Here is a 22,723-nt window from a genome sequence, read left to right as displayed (position 1 = left end):
GCTCTAGTAAGAGCTACCAATTTAGCAGCCTGGGCATAGGTTACATCATGCAATTAGGAGGCTTCCACTACACCCTCTAAGGTACAGACTACATAAGCAGCTCCCAAATACACCCCATATATCTTAAACATGAGCCATCGACAAATAGTACATAATCTGACTCAGCAAGGAGGATAATCTCTGATGTCAGGCCTTGGTTTGGTTTACCTCTCTGTTACATTATAACAGTCATGTTCAACTTCACCCCCATCCAGTTCAGCTTCTGGCAACAGTAACAATGTGGCAGATCTAAGGCACAAGCAACGCTTCACAGAAATATTGACTGCCACCAGTATGACTTGTTTCTATCTGGTGAAGCGATTATTAGTCATATGAGTCATATAGTGAGCATGTTTCAAGAGATTACTGAAAACCTGGCTGTTTGCCCAATCACGCTAGGCACCACGTTAGACTCCAGCTCTCTACCTAAACGGGCACAACACTGTTGCTATAGCGCCGGGACACCTCCTCGTGAGGTAGCTGTTCGCGCTTTATAAAACTCTGTATTATTATTATTATTATTATATGCTATATCTTAGTGTGCTTCAAAAGGACCTCCACACCATTACAGTGAGAGGGTATCCCATAATGATACCTTCACTTTGCTGAATGCTGACACCAACTGCTGCTACCGCCATTAAGCAACCCGACAACTCTGTGGCAACTGAGTCAAGAGTAGCTGAGAAATAAGCTACAGGTCTCTTTGAATTGCCTTGTGTTTGTATAACCAGTGAGAGAGCACACCCTTCTCTCTCCCTGCAATACAGAATGAACTCTTTACTGTGACCTGGGAGTCCTAAAGATGGGACAAGACAAAGACTTTCTCGCACCTCGAGCAAGGCGTTTATGCGTTTGTTTTACCATGGTAGTGGATTGGACACATCCTTGTGCATAAACCTCTGTAGAGACTTTACCTCTAGGAAAAAGTTAGGATCCACTGGCAACAGTACCTGGAGGGGTAATTTTTATAATGGCAGGTCTTCTTTCCTGCATCACTTTCCTTGCTTCTTTCTCAGTATTCTGTCTTAAATTCTGGACTTCCATCTAGCAGTATTGCAACTTGCTTGAGGACACTTTATGTCCGAACTCAGCTAAATGATTCAGCAGAGCAATAGTATCTTGCTTGCATGCTTACAGGTCGTTGATGTATTACACTAGGACTGATTTGCACAGTAACTTCAGGGCCTCCACATTCACTTTCAAAATGTGGTTGATGATCGAGGGGCTCTCCGTATACCCAGGGCCACTAGAATTAGGATTGTGTGGCCGCAGCGTTTTGTGCATTAGCATAGATTTGTCATATTTGCCCTATAATCCATCATCTGCTCCATAATCTGCAGATTTTAACAAAATAATTTTGTTTCTAGCTCAAACAGATCAAAAGTTACTAAAAACGCAGTGACACATGCTGCAGCGCAGAGGAAAACCCTTTGCAAAAGTTGACTTATCATGTTTGTGTTGCTTATGGCTATATTTGGATGTTAAACTGATACTAATGAGGTGCAATTAATACCTAGATGGCGTTAATAAGTGTAAAAATTACAAAGAAATGAAGTAATGTGATCACAAAATGTGATGCATTACGCTGCATAATTTGACATTTCTTGCAACATATTTTATTCAACCCTGCCGAATAATTTGGTCCTCCACTACTGCATAAGTCCGGTGGCCTGGCGTATACTCTTGTGGAACTCTGCACTATACGGACCACAAAGAGAAACTGACTCTGTTCATGCAGTGGGATGGAAAAGAGTACATGGCGCAAATCGACCACTGTGAACCACTTGGTTTCACAAGCTTTCTTAAACAGTAGCACAGCAGGATTCGGTACTACAGGACAACTATTTTATTGATGTTTCTTAGGACCTAAACTATTCTATACTTGCCATTAAGTTTTTGCAGGCCCACGATCAGGGAATAAATGGACTCCACAAGTTGTCCTTCGAAATTCCTTGCTCCATCATGGACTCAAATACTGGAGTGATTCTGGTGAGAGATTATACTGGGGCAAGGGGGGATACTTTACTTTTGGTTTGACTGCCATTCGCAGTGGTTCTACACCTTTTATCAAGAGAATATCTTTACCTGAATAGTTCCTGACTTTGGATTTGTTGGAGTCTTTCAGATCAAGGGGCAAATCATCCCAACTGTAGTCCCTTGTTTGGTCAATTTGAAAATCTACATATTTAACATGTGTCTGAAGCTCAACACCCTCCGGTGTACAGAAGATCACACAATTTTGTTTGCATAGTAACTCCCTGCCCAGTAGTTTGACTGAACTTGAATCACACACTACAAACTGATGGTCCTCCTCAAAGGGACTTATCTTTACAGGAACATTAGCAGACCCATGGTTTACAATCTGTTTGTTAGCAATGTCTACAACTTGGACTTGTTTTCCCAAGAGGTAGAGTTTGGGACTTCCACTGTCCTTATAGTAAAATGAGTAACACCGGTGTTGATCAAAAATTACACTTGGTAGCCATTGACCTCACGACCCCCAAGTGACCCACTCCAGTCTACCTCGAAGACAGCACCAAGTATGCACTCATCCTCCCCTCTCAGGCACCATCATTGTGACTGATCAGACCCATACTTTCTGGAAATGTCTAAGACTGAGAATTGTTGGAAGCTGCCATGATTTTCAAAGGAATTCCGGTTAGCTCTAGGAGCTGAGTTTGCACAGAAATTCGGGTTTCCGTAAGATGTATCATCATTGGGGCTTGTGGAATCTGCATCATTGGGGTTAGGACGTACTAACTTTCTGAGGTCTCTTTATTTGCATAATTTGTACTTGCAACGAATTTCAATTTTGCATTTTATCATTACCAGATACTCTGAGATTAAACCAACACTCTCTTTTCCAGTGGCCTAATTGGTTACAATATTTGAAAATATAACACCCAGGCAACATACAAGAACTGGCAGAGTAGGAAAGTACAACTATATTAATTAATAATGATAAAGCACTGACAACAGTATGGAAAATACATTTTAATATATTTGATAAAATAGTGTCATGAAACAGTTCATTGACATAATGATTAATTTAAAAGATAATAAAAATATTCCTTTGAATAGATATCTCCTTAATGCATATATTATACATAAAGTAATCCCGTTGATACAAAAGGTGGTTTGTCGTCTGCGGGTTTCGACACGATATTTGTGTCTTCCTCAGGACATTACCATCATTATTCTAAAAACCAAGATAAACAGTATTAGAAGAATGTATATATGTTTTCTCCATCTTAAACAGTGCATCATATATAATATATTTACTACCATTTCCTCTGTTAAAACTTTCTAGCCAGTAATATCATAATAGAACCTTGATCTACCACATAGAATCTGTTCATTTTTTCAATTCAGAGATAAAATATTAACACACAAAAATACAGTTAAGACATTTATCATAACATCTTGTTAGAAAATATATAGCTGGGAAAGAGATATAGAGATGCTACGACAGAAATTAGGTTTGTGCAAAATTATGCACCTAAGGACGTAAAAATAACAATAGAAATAAGGTTAAATGGTTGATTGGGCTCCAATCGATGTTATTGGGTATCCATGCTCTTTTAGTTGAATTCAACTTTCCTGTTATTACGCAATTTAGATATCTAGAGTTCTAGAATTTAGGATAGCATGATGAAACATATAGTAATCTATAGGGTAACCATATAGCTATACTATTCGGTAGCACAACTTACCGATGTGTGTATCTATAGAAATCGATGTCATAAACTGAAGTCGTGAAACAGGATAAATGCTACCGGTGTATCCTTGGTGGCTATTGTTCAAAGGAAACCAAAATGTGAAAATGAAACAGGATTAGTGTAAAGTAAAAAAGGAATAGGAATACTATGAGTTATCAGGGATATTTTTCCCATAGCCATTGATGAATCTTAAGTGGATGCACATTAAAAAGTTAGTGTTTAGTGTTTATAGTTAAAACTAGTCACTCCTGCTGGCAGTATATGCATAATAATTTCTTAACTCTATATTTTGAGAGAATAGCCCATACACCAATCTCCGTGCTTTGATTCATATAGGCAAATTCCTATGTATGGATGCTGAAACTATTAACAGCAGTATGTATCATTTATTCAAATAGAGTTACCTGAGATATGGCTGCAAAACAGTTCAATCATTTGTAAATCAAAAACGTGGGATGACGGGGTTAACCACGTGATGTTGATTACAACAGTGACATCATGGTTAACTGCAAAGAACAGGTATTATATACTAATTGGCTGTATTTCTCAACAAGAATTATCGGAGCAGCAGAATAATATATACGGTCCTAGATTGTATACCTGATTCTCTCTGATGTTCGTTTCGCTGATCACAAGATGGCCGTGCTTCTGGTTACAGCTAGAAATGTGCAGAGCCCAATAATTGCCACCGAGGAATTCTAATCACGAGGGATTTCTAAAGCCGTTAAGTGAGGCTGTGAATAAACACAGACCTATTACTTATTCATAGGTCTTATCCACAGAGAGAAACTGCATACATGCTTACGGGATGTACAACATCTACGTTAGAAATCATCATTTACCTTATTATCGTTTACTGCGCGGAACAAACTCGATAAACTATGTGAGGCGCTGACGTCTATAATTGTTCAGTGACAGGCGAAAATGAAGAAAGCATTCCGGGCACCTAATTGAATAAAGAAAAGCCGTATTTTGGGATACTGTTTTCGGCTTGTGTTAATAAGTTACTCTAAATGTTGCCAAGATATTCTATTTACCTGATTGCCTGTAAAAGGCCGACCAGCGGTTAAGCAGTCTATGGGCGTAAACGTATCACGCAGTGATTCCGGCACGGTAGTGGCGTTCAAATTGGTTACAATAGTCACACAGATTAGACCTTTTGAGAGTCGCCACATCTATTCCGGTATTCAGATGGATTGGCACAGCAGAACGTACTCCTTGGAGAACACTGTTCCCATTATGTATCAACTGTCCTCCCCCCTTGAAACCGGACACCCTGCATTCCACCACCAACACCATGAATGTAAACTGCATTACCCATGTACGGGCCATTCTGGAATCCTTTCTGTGCTAACTTTTTCTGCGCCATCATAAACTTGTCCTTAATCCTTTTCTGTTTCATCTCCAATGCATCACTACAATACTTTGCGTTGCAAAGTAGTTTATCCAAAGGTTTACTTTGCCAGAAGATCGCATTCTGCTGAATATGGGAACTAATCTCCTTGCGCAACCCAAGAACAAACTGTGACACAACATCTTTCAAATTTCTACTCTCTGGATTTTCAACACCATTATGCTGCAGGAACACCTGCAGTAGATGCTCATAATAAGCATGCACTGATTCATTTGCTTCTTGTGTGGGTTTTTATCTTTAACCAATTAATTTCTTTCTGTGGGACCTTAGGTTTCAGAAAACTCATTACATGATCATACTTCAACATGACCTCAAGAGATGGTGCATTGGTCTGAAATACCCTTAGGGGTTTTGCATATACCCTTTGTATCAACACTTTACATTCAGCCTGTAGATCACTAGGAACCACAGTATTGAAACATTTATTTAAATCTTCTCACAACACTTTTGACATTTTCACAAACTGCTCCACTTGTGTGTACCACAAGTCAAGATTCTCCCTCAATTATGGAAATGGATTTGTAATGTAGCAAGATCACCGTGAATCCAGCGCTCATGTACATACCCTCCTCCATGCATCTCTCTCGGAGGGTAAGTGCTAATTTCATCGTGACTTTAGTTACCATTTTCCCCGTCTTTCCTGAATCCTCCTTATCTTTATTTCTCTTCTCTCTCTAAGCCCACTTATCCTTAATTTTCTGAAGAGTACTCCATTCATGTATATTGATTACCACCTCCCTCGAATGTGCCTTCAACCCTAGAGTTTTCATGCTATTTAGCATATTGTTCTATATGTGCACCCTGAAATTCTTCAGCAGGGTTTGACTATTAAATAAGTCAACATTGAACTCAGCAGCTGCCCCTTCTAACTTTGCCTAGACTTCAGTAGTGTTTCAGGTTACTTCTTTACACAGGAAAAGAAGTTCCTTTTCATTATATCTATCTACATATCTCACATCAAGATTTCCTTTGACTAACTCATCCAATCCTATATTTAACAACATCTAGGAGTCTTGGGGTAGCTTACACTTTGGGAGTATCATCAACCTCCTCTGTGGATCCCCTACCACTTGATGTTCCCTCCGACCGAGCCCGTGCTCCCAAATCTAGAAGTCCAGTAAAGCACCTTGTACCTGGTGTTGAAGACACTAAGGGAGGATCTGATGCTTCAGCACCTCTTTGTGTACTTGAAAGCCATACAATCCTTTGAGAACCTGGGGCTGTGGTGACATTATTGACAGCTGGGGTTCCTGCTGTTGTGACCGAGACAACAGGAGGTTCTCCTCCTGTTTGAGTTTGAACATGGCTAGTAGGTGTAGTCGAATTATTGTCAACAGCTGGTTGACTCCCTCAAAGTGGCTGAACTACATTATATGGAGTTGTCGGGACGCCAGTAATTCTTCCAAAAACGAATTGCTAGAATCACTATCAATACTTGATGTGCACCTATATCACCCTGTTCTTGTGCTTTCGTCTTCCCTGTTTTGTTACTCACTAACACAGTGTAAATCCTATCTCCTTCAATTATATCTCTCTTCCATGCCTGTTGATAGTACACTACTAGAAGGATCTGATGCAGCAGCACTTCCTTGTGTACTTGAAACTGTCCTTTTAGCTTGGGCCTCATATTACTCTTTGTCCTTTGCTTGCGCAGCTCATTCACATGCATTCAAAGTCCCATACTGCGCTGGTCTAGGTGGGAGTTTCATGTTATTCAAACGAAAGGTACCATATCGAGTTAATAGCAGGAACCCTTTCTTCTCAATGATTATGTTCCATTGTTTAAGACAAATGCATGTGTGATGCCTGACCTTTGTTGCCATGTGATGACCGGGCATGACCACAGGAGGAGCTTCCTCGTTCTAACAGGCAGACACCCTTGCATCACTTCTGAAGAAATCTCGAATTGTCTTAATACATTACAATCTTACTTTGAGTTCAGTGTCAATCATTTCAATTTAAGTAGGCTGCAGTTCTTAAATAATCACTGTAATACAAATTATTCTGTGTTCAAAACCTCAGGTCGGCACACCCTATGCTGGCCTTTCACAGCACGGCATCTGCTGATGTGATGATGGATACCAGTGCGGCTCGCTCTCCAACCAACCAATACCAGCAGGGCACCTTATGACTTCACTTGCAGAACCTCACAGCAGGTCTCCCTTCTTCACAATTACCTAGCATAAGTAATAGTTTACAAAACATGAAAACAAACAACAAATGTCCCTTGTCTATTCTACCAAAGAAATTCAAAGTTACTACTCACTCAAGGGAATAAATGGAGAATCACGGTTTCCGAACGTTATCACACGCAGAAGTGAAATCTTGACCAGTCAGGCTAGTGTAGTTTCTCCTCTGCGCATAAGGATTCGCCAACACCAGTCGTTATTAGTAAACTCTCACAACCGCAGTTAATAATTTCTATCTCAGTTGTGCACCTGATGGTACCGCATGGACCGACACGTTCAACCACAATATACTTAATATTTGCCTTGGATCTTAGGCTACCAGTTTGAATCCAACTTCAACTTCTCACTAACAAGCACATATGCATTTATATAAACTAGCAATATACACTGTGCAGCACATTAATCCTGACATCCAGCTACACAGCCTTTTCGGACTCATAGTGAATACCACACTGTGAGACACACAACGTCCGCACAAACACCATAAAGCTTGAGGCATAGCCCTGCTTATACTCCGTTATACTCACGCCTTGGACACCGCAACAGTTTTGAAACGCTGGCACACTGCTGATGCTCTGAACTGGACCATGGACCTCAGGGACATAGACTGGGCTTGGGCAAGTTTTAAGTATTTCTGGGGTATTTCTACCTCCTTGTACTTCAGTGATAAACCATCCTCATTTGCTACCAATTGAACAACAGGGAGTGGGTGAGATGATAGGAAAAGTAGCACATGAGATAGAGCAACATGTGTGACGTGTAGGAGTACAGCAAAACAGAGAGCAGGGGGAGGAAGAAAAACACACAGGTGAGAGTGCAATATGTGGAAAGGCAGGAAAGCACACAGGTGAGAACTAGCACAGAGCGGAGAGGGAAGAAACACACACAAGGGAGACAACCGTAGCACGTATCCTACTGGATTTAAGAGCCGCTTTTGATACAGTGTCCAATGAGGTGATCCTGCGGCGTTTGGAGTCCAGGGCAAAGCTTGGGCTTGGCTTGCCTCCTTTTTAAAATATCGATCCTTTAAAGTGTTGATCCTTTAAGGTTCAGACCTCAGTCCCACCTTTTTTTAATATTAATGTAAAAACATTGGATCATGTGGTAAAATCTTTTAGAATTGCACTGGTATCCTATGCAGACGATACCCAGCTTATTTTATCACTGACTGCAGGTTCCAAAGCGTGAGCTGCTAACTTTAACAAGCATTTACAATGCAATGGTTTCGCCTTTGGAAAAGTTAGAGCTATTGGCATTGTAAATGACAAAATTTGTATTTATGTGTTGGTTTTGAAAACAGATAAATAAATGGCATTGTCATTTACATTGCCATTAGCTTAATCTCTCGCAAATGTGAGACCTATTGTACCCTACGGACGAGCTCAGCAGACAGCAATTACTACCACAAACACACACCCAGAGCCACACACACACACACCCAGAGCCACACACACACACCCAGAGCCAGCCACACACACACAGAGCCAGCAACACACACACACCCAGAGCCACACACACACACACACACACACACCCAGAGCCACACACACACACACACACCCAGAGCCACACACACACCCAGAGCCACACACACACACACCCAGAGCCACACACACACACACCCAGAGCCACACACACACCCAGAGCCACCCACACGCACACCCAGAACCACACAAACACACACACCCAGAGCCACAAACACACACACCCAGAGCCACACACACACACCCAGAGCCACACACCCACCCAGAGCCACACACACCCACCCAGAGCCACACACAACCACCCAGAGCCACACACACCCACCAAGAGCCACACACACCCACCCAGAGCCACACACACCCACCCAGAGCCACACACACACACTCAGGAGAGCAAGCACAGCGAGGGGGCAGGGAAGCAAGCACAGCGAGGGGCAGGGAAGCAAGCAGTGACAAACAGCCCCTACAGCCAGGGGCCTGTGGCATTCCTGAATCGCCACCTTTCATTTCTACATGATTAACACACATCAGAAGACAGGAGGGGGCCGCGTCGCCCCCTTTCTGTTTGCCTCGACTGCTGATTTAATTATCAAGAGCCGCGAGAGTGGGATGAAATGTTGGCATTCTTGTTTTAGACCCTCCTTTTAACCCCTGGGAACTAAACTGAGCTCAGGCAGCTTAACCTGGGCAGGGGGGCAGAGAGAGACAGCTGACACCTCTGCACTCTAACTTTTCGGACTCCCGAAAGAGCTTTGCCCCCCTCCACCGCAGTGTTTACCTTGCAGCTTAATAACAAGCTTCAAAAGAGTTTAACCCTTTGATAGCGGCGGGGCAATGTTTAATTCATGAGCCGGGCGCAGCATAATTGAAGGTCTAATTCTCCGCACTGTGGCTGCTTTTGTCGCCGAGAGCGCGGGGCTCTAATCCGCTCTGCCCGGCATCTCTCGGTACACTTTAGATCTGCAAAGATGGCGTGACAACAGCTTCTGAGCAGAGACATTGGGGCCCAGGCCCCCCAAAAACGAGGTTCTTGTGAGGAGGAAACCAACGAATTGCAAAGTGAAAGGGCAACAATGAAAAAAGCACTTTCAGCACAGGTGGAATAACAAAACAAACTGTATTTTTCTTAGCCACAGACCTAAACTGCTTCAAAAGGCTGCAGTTCTAGGCACTTTGAAACCCAGGCACTCTGAAATGTTCAACCAAAACTGAAAAAGTAAAGCCATATCCGGTTCTAGCCGTGGAACGACCCCTATCAAGCCGAGCCAGAGGTGAACTGCCCTCGCCCCTGCCAGGACGGTGCATTTGAATGCATGGAAGGGCCGAGTGCTGCTGACAAGGCCCCAGCCCAACCAGACCTTAAGTAGGCTAACAGTGGAATGCATCATAAGGCAGTTATGGTCTGCAGAGTGCCTATCACAAGCACACATCCGCACCCCGGGCGCTTACTTAAGGCAAGCCCCCCCAGCACCACCACCTGCCCGGAGTGTTTGGGTGCAAGTGCCATGTACTGTGATGTTGACAAGCGTAGGACTCTCTAGGCGCTGCCCCGTGCCCCAGTTGTGATGTTTGCCACATCTGACCACTTCCACCCTGCGGGCCCCTGGCCCGGCTCCAAGGCCCCGCAGCATACCTGAGGCAGCCTTGCGCAACCCGGGCCTCGCTGCCTGAGTCAGGGATCGCTCACGCACGGCCGGCCCCGGGCCTTGCACAGACCGGTCCCTCCCCATACGCGCCCTCCTCCCACGCTACAACTCCTGCGCCCTGACGAAACAACACCACGGGTGCACGGCGCCGAGACTTCCGGGAAGAGCTGTGGCACCCCAGAGTACCGAGATCTACCCACTCAGCCTGGGGAGGCGGGGAAAACCAGACATTATTGGGAGACAGAGGCCCGCTACAGAGCCATGCCGGCGCCCCGGTGCCACTGCACCTTCTTCACTAATAATGCTACCAAGCGATACCGCACGTCAGGCTGGCGGAGCTGGGGCAGGATAAGTCTCTGTGCCAGACCTTTGACCTTCTGCGCGGCCCGAACAGCCTGTCGGAGCCCCTGTCCGTCAAACTGCCTCTGCAAAACTCCCCTCTCCCGCACTGGTCATCCATCGTGGACAAGGAGGCGCTCCCCACTCCCTCCATACCCGCATTCCACGTACACAAGGGTGCAACACATACACTGCTGTTGAACACACCGCTTCACACAACAAACCAGCATCACGATTGTCACAACATGGGCATTCACACTCCGTTGTCAGTCTGAGAGGCCAAAGAAAGAATGGGTACGGAGCCTCCTCTCCGGAAGGTGGAGGTTCCCACCAGTGTGAGAGCAGGTCTCCAGTCTTCTACCCGACAATTCTCACAGTCACACACAGCACAACATACTTCGCGGCGCTATACATAAAACCGGGGCTACCTATACCTTCTTCTTATGACACCAGTCAATAGGTTTCCTTTCAACACATCATTGTTTTCGAGTACGACAGGCCAAGTACACCAAACCAGAACTGCAAGGCTCAAAAGGCACTCAAGTTATACAAGGTTTAGATTAAAAATGAGCTGTCTCGGTAACACGGGACTCATGTGATAACTCAGTACATGTACGCTAAAACAATCTCTTTAAATCCCAGCCTACCCCAAAACTCTGTGAACTTGGGCAATTGCCCGGTCTCTGCACAATCTGCAGGACGCACTGCTCGCCGATGCAAGCCATCCATTCCTCTGTCCAGCGCTGCATGAGGCGGGGAGCGCTGCACACTCGCTTAACTTTTCATTGGAGCCTGCACTGTTTGCAGCAGAGAGAACGAGCAAGAGGTGTCCAAAAATACCTAACTTCTACCGGGGTGTATTAAATCTCTAGTGCAAACGAAAGAACAGAGTTTCGAAGCGCTTTGAACATTCACAAACTCAAGAGGCACGCATCCCGACTGAGGGAAGTGGAGGTTTCCTTTCAACACATCATTGTTTTCGAGTACGACAGGCCAAGTACACCAAACCAGATCTGCAAGGCTCAAAAGGCACTCAAGTTATACAAGGTTTAGATTAAAAATGAGCTGTCCCGGTAGACAACAAGCCGAGGTGCCGTGACATCGGGAGGGGGGGCGGAAACGGGCACACGGACAGCGGGAGGGGGGGCGGGAACGGGCACACGAACAGCGGGAGGGGGACTGGAACGGACCCACGAACAGCGGGAGGGGGGCGGGAACTGGCACACGCTGGTTCAAGACAGCACTGCAGAGCTTCTCAAGTAAGCTACTGCCCGGCCGCAATCTTCGGACAAATGACCAAAAAAAACCTTAAAAAAAAACACCGCCCACTGCCTCAATGACGTTCTTAAAGGAGCGGGATGAGTAAAAATCACCGGAACGCCCACGAATCTGCTCCGGCAATGACGGACAGATCTCTCTTCCAATGGCTAGCCTCCATTTATGGAGCTAGCCAATGGAAGTGCAGACAGGACAAAGCCCCCGTACTGTTCTAACATAAGATTTCGCCTGCGCGAACACTGCTGCGCAGCGGACGCCAGGCGAAACCTAAAAACTGTTAGAACACCATTGCTGACTGGATGCATGCCCACTGCCTGAAGCTGAATGGCAACAAAACAGAGATTCTCCTGTTTGGGAAACACTTGCAAGAATGGGGAGATCAATGCTTGCCGAGTGTGTTAGGGTCACCTTCCAAGCCCAAATCTGCTGTTAAAAACTTGGGCGTTTTGCTCGACGACTCATTATCTTTTTGAGAAACAAGTCAAATCGTTGTCCTCTGTTTCGTCACTCTGAGAAGCCTTAAAACTGTCATTGGCTTCTTTCGTCCCCAGGTTCGAAGGATGGTCATCCAGTCATTAATCACCTCTCGCCTCGACTATTGCAATATCCTATACTTGGGTGCTACGAAGCATTTGAAAAATAGGCTGCAGGTTATAAAAAAAATGCAGCAGCGACACTACTATTCCATCTGCCAAAATGTTGCTCAGCCTCCCAGGTACTCTGCAAGCTACATTGACTTCTGGGAGAGAAACACATCCAGTTTAAGACATTGTGCATCGCTGACTGTGCCATGAATAGCAGGGTGTCCCTATTATGTCGTTCTTGCTTCAGCTCTATACTCCAAATAGACCAATGTGGCAGCGGTACCTCACTTTAATCAGGCGAGAAAAGGAGGTCGTTCTTTTTGAGCTATAGCACTGGTGCTATGGAACCATCTGCCTACATTTCTTCATAAAACCTCCAACCACTTATGTCTCAGAAAGCAGCTAAAAACATGGCTGCTCGCTGCATAGTCTTTGTGTTTGTGGTGGGAAATTACAGTTAATAGCAGGGCAGCACTGGGAAGCCCTCTTTGGGTCAGTCTTGAGCTTTACAAATTTTAATATCATAACATAACTGGAAAACACATGCTCTCTAATGGTGTTCTAAGGCAAAAAAATAAGTAGTTCCCTAAAAGTGAATGGTGGAAGGACAAAAGTAAAGAGGATATGCAACAGTGGAGGGACAAACATAAGATGCACAAGGCAGGCCATCTAATAAGATGCAAGCAAATAGCAGTGACAATAAAGCCAACCAATGGTAAACAGTGGGCACGCATTCAGCCCACTGTAAATTCTTGGTAAGCTAACAATATGTTTTCAACCAGAGATCTGCACTGTCCGGCAGGCTCGACCAAAAAAGGCCTGTTCAAAGTTCACGGGCTACCGGCGCTGGAGAGCTGTAGTTAGGAGTAAGTAACTGTTTCCTCTACTCTGTTTTGCATTTAACAATACTTCAGATACAGTCTGGTTCTTATGTCATGGCATTGCTCACAAATTAAAATCTTCACTCTTTTAATAATATTGCAGAAAATCACAGATTGGAATCTTCTTATCAGAACCATCTGATCCTGAAAGTCTTAGTGGTAAGTTTCAGATTCTTCACAAAGTTTTTTCACACGAGGTTTCTGATCCTTTAGGACATACCAAGTTGTTTATCATGTTGAATTTTCCAGAGGAAAAGTGGTGATGTAAGCCGGCCTGTATAATATGCCTGTAATTGTTAGTGGCTGATTTCTTAAGATGGGTACGGAAGGTCCATTGTTAATTTCCGGTACGTACCACAACTAAAAATCTGAAATGGAAAATGTAGGACTGTTGTCTGGCTTCTGTTGTTCTGTCATTTTGCTTTATCGGGTTTTGCATATAAAGCGTCATCAAATTAGGTTGTGAGGGCATCTTAGATGCTGTTGACTTTACTTACTTCTCAGATTTAGAATCTTTCTTCATTGTTGACTAAAGTAGAAATTATTATCCGTAACCCAGGCACACGTTCCGATTTGCCTATTTGGACATTGTCCAAAGGCTAAAACCTCTTGGAGCTACTCTAGACTAATCCATTCTTTCATTAAACCTCTACTGAAGCGTCATAGTTCACACTTCTCAGTCACTCTAAACATATCACAACTGGTGCTGGTACCACCCTAAAAAACATGCACATCTGCGTATGACCACCAGCCTATCAAGAAATGTGTAGACATGTCTTGTCGCAGCCATTTAATCTTCCTTCATCTGAAGGCTTCCATCAAATTGAGGCTGACACCCTACAGCAGACTTTGTCAGCATGCTCTCATCTATGTGGGCAGAATGGCCCATGTTCATGCAATGAGCTCACACACGGGATACCATAGAAATCCAATCCATGCCTGAACATTGCTACAGCACAGTGCATATGGCACTTCTGTGGCACATAGTTCATGTGCAGAATGTTTACATGTATGTAGTAATGGGATGCTGTAACTATGGAGATGCATCATTTGCCGACTGTGAGAATTAACTGGAGGTAGGGAGATTTAACCACAAAATGCCTGCAGGGATGCAGTCATAAACTACAGGACCCGTTATGCCTCATTGTACAGAATGAGTTCAGGTATGACATCTAGAAAATAAACCACCAATGGAACTAGCCACAGCACCAGCTGTTCTAAAGATGGTATGGAGCCAGTGAGGAGACACTGTTTGGTTACCCATCCCCCTCAACCCAAGTGTGAATAAATATTCCTGAAACTTATACATTTGTTCCATGATATTTTTTATGTCGCAGGGTTCAACCACACAGTAAACGTTTACATCCCCTACCTCATAAAGGGCAGCATTCTAGTCTGCATCTAAATGCATTTTTGAAACCATTTGTCATAGGGGCTTAAACAGTTCTGTCTGTCTTCCCACACAGTGACAATGAGTGACTTGTCCTAGTTGAGAAGTGTAGTATTGGCACACGGGTCAAATGTTGTATTTACAACCATGCCGTCTGATGAAATATCTGTAAACTACACATCGCAAAAAGCCTGGGCTGTAACCCTGGAAAGAGTTACCCATTATAACTGTATGTTATGTGTCTATATATGTATAATTATGTGTACGCAAAAAACAATAAACAACTTATGGAAATAAAAATAAAAAAGAAGGCACCACTCTGTCTTTAAGGGAGACCTTTCTATTGTGAGCAATGAATATGGAAAGGGGAAGGTGGTGGTCCGTATGGGATGCAGGGCATTGTGTGCCTTACAGGACGATGGCAGTCGAGAAGGTGTAGCATTGAGTACTGTATCGGCTGGGAAGGACACAATGACCACATGGGACATAGAGATCAGGCACACTACAGGGAGATCAGGACACATATTAGGACACAGACACTGATGCCATCCAGCCAATTGAGGGCACACATAGTGGGTGGGGTTTTCGAGGGTGTTCTTTTGGGGGAGAATCTTTATTTAGGTTAAGCCCTTGTTGCAGTTATGGGGATTGCTGAGTGCAGTTACATTGAGACAAAAATGCAGGCGTCGTAGGTGGCCTTGCACGAGTCTCCGCACACCAATAATAGGGAATGAGCCAGACACTAAGGGCTGGTGCTGGGGTGATGGACAGTGCTTTTGAAGTTCACTGTGCATTGGTTTTGAATGTGATGAAGGATGGTATGCATTAGCAACGTGTTGATGAGACCCTATGAATTCAGTGTCATCATCCACCCCAGGAGCAAGTGGTGCCTTCCCAAGCATTGATTGTCTTGGCAGAGCTTCCTCCAGCCCACTTTAGATTGGAAATGCTTCACTGCCTGTGATGTACCCTGAAAGCGTGAGAGGTCAGGTGTTCGTGTATCTGCTCATCACTGCCTAGCCTCCTCTGGATGTCCCAGCACTGCTTCTTCATCTGACCAGCTCTAGACAAATGCCTTTTTTTTTTACCTTTTTGTTGCCATTTGATTGTTCATTTTGACTTAACTTGAAACTTTTAATTTTCACAGCTATATCTTTTCTGTTTTTTATTTGCTTTAAGTAGCTTTTTGGGTATTTATTTCTGCGTGGCATGGTTGTAATCACTCGTGGCATGATTGTAATCATGTTTTTATCATGATTAAGAAGTGAAATCTTTCACGTCTGTATATAAGTATGTGATTCAGGAATTTCTGCTATCAGGTATTTCTTTTATTGCCTTGTGGTCCTCTGTGGTCATACAAATGTGAGGGTATTCAGAGGACTTCACTTGCTAAAGTGTTTGGAACTTCCGCCTGTGTTTTCTTGAGACATAGTTCACTAAGGTTCTGTGATTCACCTGTTTCTCACTCTATGCTCTACTTAAGGGTTTTTCTAATCACATTTTTACAGGATAATCACATTTGCACTCTGTCCATGTCAGGAAAGCAATTGTGTCTGTGCCCTTATGAAACTAGAAAGATATAAAAGCATAACTAATGGACTCATTTTAGTTTCCATATTTCCATGTGTCGAGAAAGGGGTCTGGATATTAGGCTACATAACAGGTCTCCAACACTCTACTACACACAATACTACACATACTACTCCAAAAAGACTCAAAGGAACACATCCCAGATGATGTCAGCCCAGTGAAAGCCATGATGGTCATTACAATAGACTGTCATTGTTTCCCTCCAAAGAGGGCCTATTTGTTATTTAAGACCTGTCTGTTTGCAAGGCAACAAGGAGATTGTAACCGGGCTTTTAGGATGAGTTCTCAGGTGCTGCTGTGCTCACCAAAGTGTTTTGTAATCATCCTGTATGGTTGGCTGAGTCGTTCTTCACTGAAATCCACAAAGTCTCGCCTGATGCTCTCTCCGCCCCCCACCACGCTTCTCTCTGCCATCTCACTGTCGCTTGCAGGTGTGGTGCAAGTAGGTGGTTGCTCACTTATCTCATGTAAAAGTGAGGTGTGCACCATCTCAAAACTTTGGCGTTGAAGTTTGGGGAGATAGTTTGCACAGGTCTCTGGCTGGTAAAGTCCCAGAGGGGAGTGAAATGGCTCATGAGTGGCACCACTGTTTCTCCTCCACTGCATCAGTAATTGCTACACCCGTCGCAGCTACTGCTGCCCCATGGAGCAAGGATGGGGGCACAGAATCGAAGCTCAGAAGAACGGTCGATATTCCCCAATCCTCCAAGTTCCACTCTTCTCAAGGTGAATTTTTTGTTTTGCTCAAAATATATTCTCTTAAACTCTCCGCCAGCCATTTCTTATTTTCATTATTAGACCATTTTAGATTAAGAGTTTGCCACGTGCTTGCCCTCAGGTGCCAGTGCTCAAGATTTCAGACTATCGCTTTTATAACCATCTAGAAGACATTTGTAGGTGATTTGTCTCCTGGTTTACAATACTGACTCTCTTTCATGCTTCCTTTGAGTTTGTTTCTTTCATAGAAGCTGGCAACTAAGGAATTTGGCCAAACTGAATCCTTGATTTTCTTATAGGTACTAATGCAGCCACTATTTTATATTATTTTTGTGCTTTAAATGTTTGACAGAAAATAATATGGGCGAAGGACCGGATTATTTTTTGACTCCTTCACATAAGGAGTGACAAGTCCATGGAAAGTTGGGTATATTCAGACCTTACGATTTATAATATAGTAGCTTACACATCGCACGTTGCTGCGATCTCAGAAGAAAGGAAATTCAAGTAAACTCGTTATGATGCCATTCAATTTACATTGTGTCATTTTTATTGAATCTTATTCATTTTAATATGGAAAACATTTCAAAGTGTCGTTTTATTTCTATTTATTTATTCGAGTGCTTGTGGATACACGATAGTTTTTTGTTTTTCCGTCTGGTGCGTACACGAATAAATCAGAAGATTTTCCGACGCGTGAGCTGGCCACATAAGTTGTCCATGTGAGAAGCACGGATTCTCCATATGTAGTCCACATACTTGCAGCGATTGTCCTTGTGCTTTGTTGATGGTCATTGCAAAAGCGTGTCGCACCGGAAACTGTAAACGTTTGAATTCAAGTGGCATATCTGTTGGGATCATTGGAATGCGTGGCAACAGTACATCTTCCCCCTTGAATTTCCCGTTCAAAATTGTAGCTTCTCTGACATTGTTCATCATCTTTTTCACCGAAAGTCTTGTACCGTTGCAAAGTCGCGGTTGCAAATTCAGTATTCGAAAGATTATGAGGGCCCTGGGGGGGCCGATCTTTAAAAAAATATTTATGCCAGAAACCTTCACGGGAGTGTACTCAACAACTTCCCAAAGTTTCATGGCGTTAGGATGAATGGTGTAGTAATGCATAAAGGACAAACAGACAGACAGACATACTTTCGTTTTTATATGGATAGATGAAATCTAATGTTAAATGCCCGCTATCGTTTTTGATGTTGGCAGTGTTTCACCCTCATTTATTTTAATTGGTGCGTAAATGCAATTTCCAGCATTGGCAGTGTGGGGTAGGTCCACCGTCACCTTTGCGGTCTATACATGACACGGTCACTTCTAAGTGTCTGTTACCTGCCGGAAGTTGATGGGGCCAGTCTCGAACAGTTTCTAGGCAGGCCGCTACATCGACAGGTACTTCACCTTTAGGTATTACATGTGGTATATCTAGGTTAGTACACCATAATACCACATTTTTAGTGTAGATAGATAAGTTCTCATTAGGTTCTGAGGAATTGCTGCCAGACCGTCCTGACTAAGAGGCAAGAAACATTTCGACCACACAAGACTGAGGACAACATCCTGAAACATTACTTCAGGCAGTCCCCACTCCACTTTTTAATCAGGTTGGAAGTCAGGGTTATAAAAATTGTTATGCCTGACCTTCCATTAACTGTTTTAATTTGCACGGTCTATTGAACTTCACAATAAACACAACCTTCACAATAAACACATCTACTTTTAGGCCCCTCACACCCACGGCACCAAACGGCAAGAAATAAAAGATCTCTGCCAAAGAGCCCCTTCATAGGGAGCCCGTCGGGTATAGCAGCGCCGACCTGACGAGGAGCATGCCCTATGATGAAGCATGACACCCAGCGGGCTAGGTGTGTGAGGGCCCTAATTCCGAAAGGAGAGATTCCCCTTTCCCTTCCTTTTTAGAGAACAACCTATTATTCTTATGGGATCTCTCTCATTCTCCACTTTTAGAAACTGCATTTGCTTATTTGCTTGGATCTTGATTGGGCACGTATGCTGGACCTCAAAAAAGCCCTCAGTCCCCCTTCTTTGATTGAATCTCCAAGGATGCTCATTTTAGGAAACTGTAAACTAGCAGTAGGGGCTACATGTTAGGCCGTGTGCACATACTAATTTGTGCATGTGTTTGCATACATACATATGTGTAGGGTATGCAGGCTACCTCCAGAGGTAGACTTTAAAGCCGGTGGGGAAAGGCAGCACTCCCCTTATTTGAGGATCACAAGAATGCCAGGGCCACTGTTGGTTCCTGACAAGGCATAGCTTGAATAGCAGTAGTCAGACGGGTTGAAGTTATTTTAAATGCTTTCCGTGCACATCAAAGCATCAGAGTGGCTTCCTGTGGCAACTTTACTCTTTGGCGCTGTAAGGCATGGAAGGGTCTTGGACCTGCATACATGTTGCTGTTGAGAACACAGTGACATGGTTACTAAATAGCTCTCCCATAGCTCTTCAGAACCACCCTCTTCTGCATCTAGGTGCTTCCTTCTAATGGTGCTGGAGTCTGTTTGTGCAAGAGTTAACACATACTTGCTGCTTCATCTTGCGACGTTGACAGACCCTCTTTTCCCATTTATTTTCCCAGTTCCTAGGCTTTTTTGCTTTAACTCCCCATCAGGACCAGACATTTCTGTTGTGATTCTAGATCAGCATTGCTATAGGGAGCACTCTGGCAAGAAGTCTGATCCCTCATCTAACATTTCTTTTAGCATAAAATGACATATTTAACTCTTAACCCATCTCTATGAGTCTCTACCTCCAACTTTACCTTACCCCTTTCCCCTTTCCTCGGCTCACTCCTTTGCCTCCCCAAATACAAAATGCAGAGTCCCCCAGGGATTCGTGTTCAGCCCCATGCTGTTCAATGTCTACATGACATTGCTCGCCACCATCATTCAACCCCACGGAATAAGCATCATTTTGTCTTCCGACTACTCATCCTCTCCCTGTCTGACACCTCAACACACCAAACAAAGTTTGGTGCCTGCATGTCTGAAGTCTCCAACTGAATGAAGATCAACCATTTTTCAATAGGCCCATGCTAGGGCAGCCCCTCCTACTTGAGTTGCCTTACTAACCTCCCAGGTGATATAGGTGATATGTGCACTGTACAAATATGCATGACATTTCCCTCCACTGCCTAACCATTCGGTCCTTAAACTCCATCCTATTTGTAATTCTTCCCCCACACACCCTCACTTGATCATATCCACTACAGTCCTGTTACCTTTTCCTCTCTTCATTTTTAGGTCTCGCCTAGCGACGCAGAGAATGCGCTGCTCGCCTTGGCGAGACTATTGTTGTCGGTTTGGTGGGCGAAGGAGGACAGACCATGTGCGCGCCAGGCCAGGTGATGTGCACGCGCATGGCATCTCCTCTCTGGCGTCTCCTCTCCAGCGTCTCCTCTCTATCGATGTTTGCTTTCACAGGCTCCCACCGCGTGCTTCATTTAGCTTTCAGTTTCACTGCACGCTGCAACTATAAAAGGCAGACACGCGCGCTTGTTTTCCATTGCCTTCTGCGTGTCTTTTCATTACAACGTTTCAGCAGAACACGCACGCGTAGGGATAGGAGATATGCACGCGCGCTTTAATGCGGAGACAACTTGTTTAAAGACAGGATTGGTTCCCAGGTCCACTGAGCCCCTTTGCAGGCAGCAGCAGAACACTTCTCAGCGACGAAGAACTGTCCCCCCTTCCAAGGAGCCGAGGACCTCCCCTCTTTCCTCCCTACCACTAAACGCTGCTTCTACCCCTCCCATGGGGGGTGGGTGGACGGACCAGGGATACCCTATCCTCTCAAACACACAGTTTTGTCCTCTGAGTATAATCTGCATCCCCGTGTCCCCAACCCATCACCTCACCCCGACATAAGTGTAACACTAGGGGAATATTTCCCCACCGCCCATCTCATTCCCCAGTCACAGAGTCTCCCAAGGAGCCCCACGCCCCTTCCTTACTGGGAAAGCACAGCACATAATGGATCACTGAGGTCGTTATCTTCAAGAAAAAGATCCACTAACACGGTTCCAGGAGTCTCTGCATGACAAAATGCACATTGAAAGAAAAGCTGTTGAATTCGTTCTGCCGCCCCTGCAGCCAGCAAAGATAAGTTCAAAAGGTCAAAAGCCACACAAAAATCCGGTCGCGGCGGTGCTGGGCCTGGTGCAGGACAGCGAGGGCTGCTCACCTTCAGGAATCTCCAAACTTGGGGCGACCATGAAGGAGGCGGAGTAGAGGGGCTTCTTCCCAGCCACCGGCTGCTCCTCATGCAGACCGCGCTGCCCAGGTCCCAGGGAGGTGCATAGTGAGAGGCACCCGGAGCACGAGGAGGCTCAGTCCATGCTCAGAGCCGTGGCTGCTGCACAGGGATGGGGAGCAGTGCACTGAAAGCTTTCCATTCTCCCATACAGGAAATACAAGCATTTGCAATGTAATAGGTCTCGCATTTACATGAGCTTGAGCTATTGTCATTGTAAATGACAATGACTTTTTTAAGTTTCGGTTTTTAAAACCTACATAAAAGGCATTGTCATTTACAATGGCAATAGCTTAAACTCGCGTAAATGCGAGACCTATTGCATTGCAAATGCTTATTCCTATTTTTCCTCCACCATTGACCTTCCTATTACCTCTTCCACTCTTTGCCCATATTCCACTGACTGGTCCACTTGTCACGTGTCTTTCTGCCCATCTTCTCTCCTTACTTATCAGCTCAGAATATCTGTGAGAGATCGAGTCCCAAACAACCCCCCTCTCTAAATCCCCCTAAAATATTAAAGCCCCTTTCTTCTAAGAATCTTCACCTGCCTTGTCACCCCCTTCATCTGCTTCATCTGACTCGGTGGAATCTCTCCTCTCTCTCCCAAAGCCTTCCAGCCTCATCTCTCGAAATATGATCCAATCCATACTGCTTATGGCACCTTCCACTCTCTATTTCTTCTAAATCCCCCCTCCCCTGTTCCTCCCCCAACCTCTGCCTTCAATTCAATGGTTTTAATATCTACAGCACACTAAGGGACCATGTGTGGCTTGGGCATAACAAAGTTCATTGCCATATCTGACTAGATGAAGACATTTCTTGTTTTTATGGTGTGATTTGCTAGGCCTAGAGTGACAACTGGCTTCAAGCATTATCTGAAATTGTACTATATTGATGATCTAAGGGAATAATTGAGTGTGACTGGGGCTCTTTGAAAAGTGTAGACTCTTCAACCAAACTTCTCATCTGGATTCAGCCAGTGTGGCAAATGGCACATATTTTCATCCGTTTGATTTTAAACATTTCTCATGGTCTCTGAGACAACACGTGCAAAGCAACTGTGTGTGTCTGGCCAATTTTTAGGTCTGCCTTTTTCACAGTTACCTATTCCTAACAATATATGTTTTAAAAAAAATATTTTTTATTAGCATTTCTTAAACAAAGGCTGTTGT

At 44.3% G+C, this 22,723-nt stretch overlaps 1 protein-coding gene across 1 annotated transcript in view; it reads left to right on the top strand.

Annotated features, from left to right (window-relative positions):
* The window catches only part of ANO10 (anoctamin 10), a 715,024-nt gene that overhangs the window by 66,831 nt on the left and 625,470 nt on the right, over positions 1-22,723 (top strand). The window contains exon 7 of the mRNA XM_078663907.1: positions 13,674-13,729. Within this exon, the coding sequence (XP_078520033.1) occupies positions 13,674-13,729 (56 nt within the window). The remainder of the gene's footprint in view (positions 1-13,673; positions 13,730-22,723) is intronic.

The sequence above is a fragment of the Lissotriton helveticus genome, chromosome 10 (assembly GCF_964261635.1).
Source record: "Lissotriton helveticus chromosome 10, aLisHel1.1, whole genome shotgun sequence".
NCBI lineage: Eukaryota > Metazoa > Chordata > Amphibia > Caudata > Salamandridae > Lissotriton > Lissotriton helveticus.
The sequence above is the reverse complement of the archived record's forward strand: the minus strand, read 5'-3'. Positions and strand labels throughout refer to the sequence as shown.